Here is an 8,370-nt window from a genome sequence, read left to right on the forward strand (position 1 = left end):
AACTTAATCTGGAGATCTTTCAGAATATCTATCCCTTATAGGATAAGTTTGTGGCTTAGGTAGTAAAACAAAACATCTCTCCTTTAGGTCCCTCTAGAATGAAATCCTGTCATTCTGGACATTCTTGGTTATTTATAATCTAACTTTGAATATTATTTATCTTAAGTTTCCCTTGTTTGCAGAAAATAATTTACTCTGCCCTGGTCCTCTCAAAAGCTGTAGCTGTTTTCAATTCTGTATCCTTTCTTTGAGGAAGTTAAGCCAATTTATATTCTTGCCCTCTGCCTCTCAATTCTTTTCCTCTGAATTTAATTCTGTTTGTCTTTAGTGAATACAGATCTTTAAAATCAAATATTTTCCTATTTTGCTTTGCTCCTTTACTATTCTTGTCTTAACTCTACTACAAAACTTTAGAAATTAATATTACCTATTCTTACTGATTGTCTTCTGAAATTATGACTGTGAAATGTCTGGCTCTTGACACTTTCCTAGGTATTGTTTTTTTGTTGTTGTTTTATTTTCCATACTGAGTACTCTGTGTGTATTGTGTTTTTTTGTGCTTTGATTTGGTTGTTTTCATAATCCAGTGAGTTAGTGGAAGTTTGTTTAGAATCATATGGGTCTGGGTTCTGTTCCTGACTCATGTTATTAAATGTGGAAAAACAAGTAACTTTTCTTTTTGTTTCCCCTTTTTTTTTTTTTTTTTTTTTTTGCCAGTCCTGGGGCTTGGACTTAGGGCCTGAGCACTGTCCCTGGCTTCTTTTTGCTCAAGGCTAGCACTCTGCCACTTGAGCCACAGCGCCACTTCTGGCCATTTTCTGTATATGCGGTGCTGGGGAATTGAACCCAGGGCCTCATGTATACGAGGCAAGCACTCTTGCCACTAGGCCATATCCCCAGCCCTGTTTCCCCATTTTTTAAGTCTGCCTAGCTAATGTCTAATATAACAGGCAATTGAAAGAATTCTAATTGCGTTCTTATTAGTACTATAATATTGTTAGTATAATATTATTGAGTATTATACAACAAAATTGGTTTTGTTCATTTTAGAGGTACTAAACCTCTGTTTTCTTTTTGTCTCTAACCATTCTGTTTCCTCTAAGAACTTTTCTTCCTGTGGTCTTATACTTGTGGGCATTCTCCAAGACATTCAATTTGGTATCCTTTTATTTTTGCTTCCCCTGTAAAGATACTTTGTTTTGTAGGATTACTCTGAAACATACTATCTCATGTTCTTAATAAAAATATGGCTTGAATTCCAGTTCTTTGCCTTTGGTATCATAAATTGTATACTCAGATTATTTGTGCTCAAAACTAAACATTCATTCTTCAAACTATCCTTTTTTTTTTTTGTCATAGGGCTTGAACTCAGGGCCTAAGCACTGTTCCTAAGCTCTACCACTTTGAGCCACAGCTGTGCTTCTGGTTTTTGAATGGTTATTTGGAGACAAGAGTCTCATGGGGACTTTCTTTTTTTACTGGGGCTTGCTTTGAACCACGATCCTCAGATCTCATTCTCCTGAGCAGCTAGGATTATAGGCAAGAAGAACCACCCATGTTCAGCAGCAAAACTTTTTCTAGTATCAAACATCAATATACCTACCCACTGAAGATAATTTTCACAGAATCATCTTGATTTTGTTTCCTTTATCTCATTTATTCATTCCTGTCTTTTTCAAAGTAACATTCACAAGCCATTCCAACTCTGTATTTTCATGTTTACTTCTCTTATTTAGGATCCTTACTTTATCCTTGAATTAGGGTGTGCTGTCATCAACTTTTAAAATATCCAATTGTAGGCTGCCTTGTGTTCTGAACTAGCAACAAAGATGGTCATATGAATAAGCATACTGTAGTTTGTGGCTTTTGCTGTTCACTATTGAGTTAGAATTCAGTTCGCTGTTTTAGTGCTTTATACGTGGTCTAGTTTTTTCTACCATGTCTCTGCTGGTAACACACATGTAAGAGGGGGTACAGTGTGTGGAACAAAGAAGGGAAGAAAGGAGTTTACACTACTGGCCTTTCTCTGGCACCTACCCTTTAGAGAAGCAAAGTGCAGGGCCCTGGGGTCATGAAAAGAGAGCTGGTAGAGACTAGTAATTGTGTGTTGCTGTCTACTTTCAGTACTATCAATTCCTTAACTCTTCAGTGATCAGTAGGTGAAATTAAAAAAAGGAAGAAAAATCCAGTAATATTATTACTCCTACCATGAGCTTTCAAAGAACTTTAGAGAGAAATGAATGTAGAAAGGATGTGCTCATGGATTCTTTGCATTTCATTCTATTTTATGAATCATTTGCTGTGCTCATTCTTAGAAAATACAAACTTGCTGCCTAAATTTTGTTGGTCTAGCCATTCCTAAGGCTCTCTCATTAGTGATAGAATCTGGCCTCATCAAATGACTTGCTTTACTCTAACTTTTGAACTTAAGTATTTACTGTTTGGTTCAAAACTTGTCATTTGGACTGGGCTCATTCATTTCTAGAATATAACGTGTGTGTGGGTGTGTGTGTACACTTCTATCTTTTCCATTCCAAGTCCTAACTCTTCTATAGGAACTGATGTCACATGGCCTTATTAGGTCTTTTTGTTTCATCATATGTCTGCGTGTGTGTACTTTCCTCCTTTCTCATTCTCTTTAAGTCCTTAGTACTTTTAAGCCCTACCACCCTTTGTTAATCATATTGGATTGCATCTATCTGTACATTTGTTGGCTATTTAACGTTGGTCTTACCTTGTTTAGATTGTAAGCTCCTAGAGAGCAGGAATAATGTTTTCGTGATGTTAATTATTTCTCAGATACTTAATAAATTCTCATGGAATGACTGATTTTGAAGTTTATGACTTAAAATTACATTTATAAATTGGGTTAGGTAAGCAGTGATTAGTACTTCTCTTCCCTTGTTGGGTGAGATTAAAAACAAAAACAGTAGGTAAGCCACTTTGTGAGAGGGCTCCACTTGATGTGTAATTTAGGTGCCACTGTCAGATAGATTCTATACATTTATTATCTAATTAAGAGGTACTCAATGATGGCTTATTTATCAGGGTATAGGACTTAACCTTCACTTGCTCATAATGCTAGAATCAAGTAGAGAACTGGAAGGAAATAAAAATGAGTGGGGAATAGTGCAGGTGGGAATTAGGGGAAAACCACCATTGTTTTGTAAAGGAATTCTTGACATAAAATTTCATCTAGTGCATTAGGCTAGCTTGCTCTGTTTCTGTTTTTCTTTTGTGCTTACCTGATTTTGTTATTTAATGTAGAAACTTTCTAGTGTAGTACTAACATTTCTTCACTCAACATGGTTCTACAAAAATTTTTAACACGCAGTTCTATTTTTGTCATCTTTCTAGTTTGGTCTAGCTTTTTCACTAGTTCTGTGCAAATGAATCCCACACATTGCATCAGTAACACAAAAGTAAGTTATTCATGTCATTTTGGATCCATAGCTGTAGAAGTATGAAAAAGGCCTATTAAGTAGATAGATAGTATCACCCTCAGTTACTTTTTTTTTTTTTTTTTTGGGCGCCAGTCCTGTGGCTTGGGACTCAGGGCCTGAGCACTGTCCCTGGCTTCTTTTTGTTCAAGGCTAGCACTCTAGTATTTGAGCCACAGCGCCCCTTCTGGCTTTTTCTCTATATATGTGGTGCTGAAGAATCGAACCCAGGGCTTCATGTATACGAGGCAAACGCTCTGCCACTAGTCCATACTCCCAGTCCCAGTTACAAATCTTTTTAAATACATGTTTAACTAGTATGTGTGAACAAGATGAATGGAAAGTTAGCTTTTGGTTATTCTGTCTGTTTTTGCCCAATACTCATAGCACACATGAGATTCACTCCTAAGTGTGACCATACCTGCTGGGAAATCACCTAACCACATGTCCAGGTATTTCATCGAAATAAGCAATAATAAGATTTTTTTATGCTTTGTATGCTACACTTTACATTTTTATTCCTTTATAAGTAACTTCTCAGCTTTTGTTTGAGAATTTACTAATAGCCATATTCTTGTATACGTTCTTCCTTTTATTGGCATATATAAAAAAATTGAAAAAATTGCACTCATTGTAGGAAAGGCAGACCAAAAAGTAAGACATCCTGGCCTTTTTTTAAGCTACAAAGATTGTCATGGAAGATGATAAGAACATACGTTGGATTTAGCAAGTTGTTAGCAAGAGACTCTTTAGAACTAGCTTATTAATGAATATTAAGGGCAGTTAGAAGTAGATATCTGTAATTGTTTGATAATTTGTACAGCCTATTATCTTGATTAGAGTTTTCAGTACTCTATCTTGTATTTACACATAATTGTTTAGGAATCTTTTCATTGACTTCAGAGTACATGAAATCCGAATTTCAGATCAGTGAAATCAGGGTTCTGTCAATTCCTGTTTTTTGTAGTCCAAAAATGAATACATCTAAATGGATGAATAAAGTCATAAAGTTGACTTTCTGTTGGGTGAGGAAATAACCTAACTGGGTTTTTTACCTTTTTTTTTTTTTTTTTTGGTATGGGGTTAGAACTTGGGCCTTGCTACGCTGGGACTCTACCACATGAGCCACAACTCTAACTTGAACTTTCACTGGTTATTCTGAAGGTGGATTTCAGCATACCTTCTTGTCTGCACTGGCCTCTAAACCTCAGTTTTGTGAGTAGGTAGGACTATAGGTGTAAGCCATAAACTACTGGCTCCCTTCTATTGCTTTTTTATTTATTGCCAGTACTGTGGTTTGAATTCAGAGTTCTCATACTTGGTAGATTAGCCACAACTCATGGCAGATTTTCTGTGTTTTTAGTTAGCCACCTGTCTAATTGAGAAACTAAAACTAAGTTACTGATTATGCATTTAGTATTTGGATCATTTAATAGTGTCCGGCATACATTTTTATATAAAGACAGCCAGTAAATACTTTGTTTTACAGGCCACATGTTCTTTGAATGACTTGGTGCTGCAATTATATAAAACCAGTTGCACTAGAAAAAGCAGTTCTACATGACATGTAAAGTAATTAGATAAAATATAAGATAAACTTTTTTTTTTTTTGCCAGTCCTGGGGCTTGAATTCAGAGCCTGAGTACCGTCCCTGACTTCTTTTTGCTCAAGGCTAGCTAGCACTCTACCACTTGAGCCACAGTTCCACTTCCAGTGCTAAGGAATCAAACTCAGGGCTTCATGCATGCCAGGCAAGCACTCATCACAAAGCTGCATTCCCAGCCCAAGAAACTCTTTTAATAAAACTTAAATAAATAAACAGATAGTGTCCTTGATTTGGCATGTGGACGCTCATAGGCTTGTTTTATAGTATAAAGTTCTGTGTCACCTTAGCTCTGTTTCAGTAAACATATATGAACATATTGTCAGTCATGGACCTAATGGACCATGTTATGGGTTAATTTAATGTACATGCTTACTGTATACTTATTTTTACTGTATACTTACTGTTAGACATTGAGCTATTCTTAGGCTTTTCTGAAAACTTTCCAAGTAGTTAACAGCAAAATGTTATTCTGTAAAACTCCATTAACTAATCTGCGACAGACTTTTGTTACAGTTCTAGCAACTGGCATATCATCTTGTCATTCCATCTTCAATGAATAATATGACACGGATTATGGCATATTCTCAGTCAGGATACTCCTCGGTACTGCTGTCTAACCACTGCTAAGGAATAAGAATTTTCATGGGACGTGCATTTATAAATCTGGTACTCATGTTTTAGAGTATCCATAATAGTATCCTTGGATAGCATCTACTTTAGAGAGTGTAAACATTAATTTTGACTTACATACTTATTGTGAATGTTAAATGGTGAAGCATTTTTTATTTAAATACTTGAAATGACTTTTTATTTGATCATAGGGATATTTCCATTTCTTAACCCAGAAAGCTTACATTGCTTAATATTATGATGAGTATCTGTAGAATTGTAGGATTTATGTGTACAGATGTTTGTTAATACCATATATATTTAACCAGCATTCAGAAATTCGGGGTTTTACAGGTATCGAGGACTTAATAGCTATACAAAAATTAAAAAGGACAAAAGAAAGAAGAATCATCTCCTTTTTTCTTCAGAGTTTGCACATCATTGAAAAGATCACCTGAAGAATTTAATATCACTAGAGGTTAAATTCATCTGTGATAATCAGAAGTAAAGAAAGAGTGGTCAAAAGAAGCAGTTTAGAAAGGGGGTGGGAACGACACAACACCAAATGGACAAGAAGAAACCCCGCCTCAACTTTGAGGTTTCCAGGACAAGGGATCGTTTTACTGAAGGCATCATGTCCTATATTTATCTAAATATAATTTCCCTAAATGTTCTGTTTACACATGAATTAATACTTTTAAAATCTTTCAATTAGTATATTAAGCTGGTTGTGTTTGACTTATCCCTATCTTTTGTTAAATTCCGTCTATTCTGCTATAGAAGTACTACCCTTACATTCTACCATCCTAGTTCTGGTCTGTTTTTCTTCCTCTTGAAGGCAGATTTTTTTAACCAGTTTTGTTTCCTCTGCTGAAATGTCTAGTCCATTTTGTGTTCTTTCAGATAATATTTCATTATTTACATGCTAAATCAACTTTTTTAATGTACTTTTCAGGAGTACAAAATAAGAAACAGCTATTTTTACAATTTTTTTCTTTTAGTCTGAGAATAAAGGATTAGAGCCTATGAAGAACAATATAGTTCAACCAGTTTCAGAAGATGGAAGAAAATCTAAGGCTAAACCAGGTAGGTATAGAGGTAGTATTAAATTATGTATGGTTTTTTAGTTATTTTAGAAAAATTTTTGTATGGAAACTGCAAGCCAGGGAAAATCTTGTCATAATAATTGAATGCAGTGTTGTACCAACTTGACTTTGCACAGTCTCGAGGTTTTAGCATATAGAGAAAATTGAACTGACCTAGCATGCATGGACCCCTGGGTTTGATTCCTCAGTTCCACATAAACAGAAAGAAAAAAAAAAAAAAGAGAGAAAATTGAATTGAAAAGCAAGTCATTTTTTCTTAATTTTGAAATCTAAAAGATTTTTTTATTTTATTTATTTTTGCCAGTCCTGGGCCTTGAACTCAGGGCCTGAGCACAGTCCCTGGCTTCTTTTTGCTCAAGGCTAGCACTGTACCACTTGAGCCACAGCGCCACTTCTGGCCATTTTCTGTATATGTGGTGCTGAGGAATCAAACCCAAGGCTTCATGTATATGAGGCAAGCACTCTTGCCACTAGGTCATATTCCCAGCAAAGATTCTTATTTCTTAATTGAAACACTAACTTTTCTGACTTGTATATTTTAAAATTTACTAGTAAATGTCTTTTTTGTTTGAGTATATGAAGATTTTTTCCGATCTTTATAGATAAGCAACTTATCCAGTACACTGCCTTTCCACTTCTTGCATTCCTTGATGGGAATCCTGCTGCTGCTCTTGAACAAGGGAGTACAACAGCATCTGAAGTTATGTCTTGTGTAGATAAACCCATAGAAGTTGATGAGCTTCTGGGTAACAATGTGGATGCAGAACCAACCCAAAGTAAGCTTGTTCGCCTGGAGCCATTGACTGAAGCTGAAGCTAGTGAAGCTACTCTCTTTTATTTATGTGAACTTGCTCCTGCACCACTGGATAGTGATATGCCACTTTTAGATAGTTAAATCCCCTGAGAGGGGACTCTATATGTACATATTCATCAAAATGATGAAGTATTTATTTTAAAGTATCATTCGGTACTTTTTTTGTAAATTACTTTGTTTTGTTTTAATCAGATACTGTGGAATAGAAAGCACCTTTTGCTTTTCTCATTAACATACATTCTTGCAAAGCTTGCAGGTGTTACTCAGCTTTGGAGGTATACAAAATTTAATGCACATTATTGGCATATCTTTAAGTTGGAGTGACATGGCCTTTCTTCTCCAGTTTTTTACATATATGATCATTTGCTCCAGTTAAACTTTTCGTTTTTTGTTGGATGCTGTTTGCATTTGGCTAAGTCCATTGAACTAATAGTAAACCTCCTAAGCTTCTTCTGTTCCAGTTAATTTTATTAAAATTTTTTCACTTGGTTTGTTTTTAAAACTGGGAACATAAAGTGCCTGTAATCTTGTAAAGCTTCATTTGTCTCTCTTGGTTCAGAAAAGTTCATTTATGTTCAAAGATGTTTATTCATCTTTTAACAGGAAAGGCAAAGTAGTGTACACAAGTGTTCACCAATACGGTTCCAGCTCCTTATATGTAGAAAGACTGTGGGATGGGATTGGAATCAACCTCATCCATTTTTCACTTAGATTAGTATAAGTAATAAAAGTTTTCTGGTTTGTGTTTTTATGAAGCATACTATTTAGTAAAATAAATAAAATGAACATTGAGTA

The 8,370-nt window shown here is 35.3% G+C and overlaps 1 protein-coding gene across 1 annotated transcript in view; it reads left to right on the top strand.

Annotated features, from left to right (window-relative positions):
- Positions 1–8,370, top strand: part of Hsf2 (heat shock transcription factor 2) — a 31,027-nt gene extending 22,657 nt beyond the window's left edge. Inside the window, exons 11-12 of the mRNA XM_048354002.1 lie at positions 6,657–6,741; positions 7,364–8,370. Of these exons, the coding sequence (XP_048209959.1) occupies positions 6,657–6,741; positions 7,364–7,656 (378 nt within the window). The 3' untranslated portion in view covers positions 7,657–8,370. The remainder of the gene's footprint in view (positions 1–6,656; positions 6,742–7,363) is intronic.

The sequence above is a fragment of the Perognathus longimembris genome, chromosome 9 (assembly GCF_023159225.1).
Source record: "Perognathus longimembris pacificus isolate PPM17 chromosome 9, ASM2315922v1, whole genome shotgun sequence".
Taxonomy (NCBI): Eukaryota; Metazoa; Chordata; class Mammalia; order Rodentia; family Heteromyidae; genus Perognathus; species Perognathus longimembris.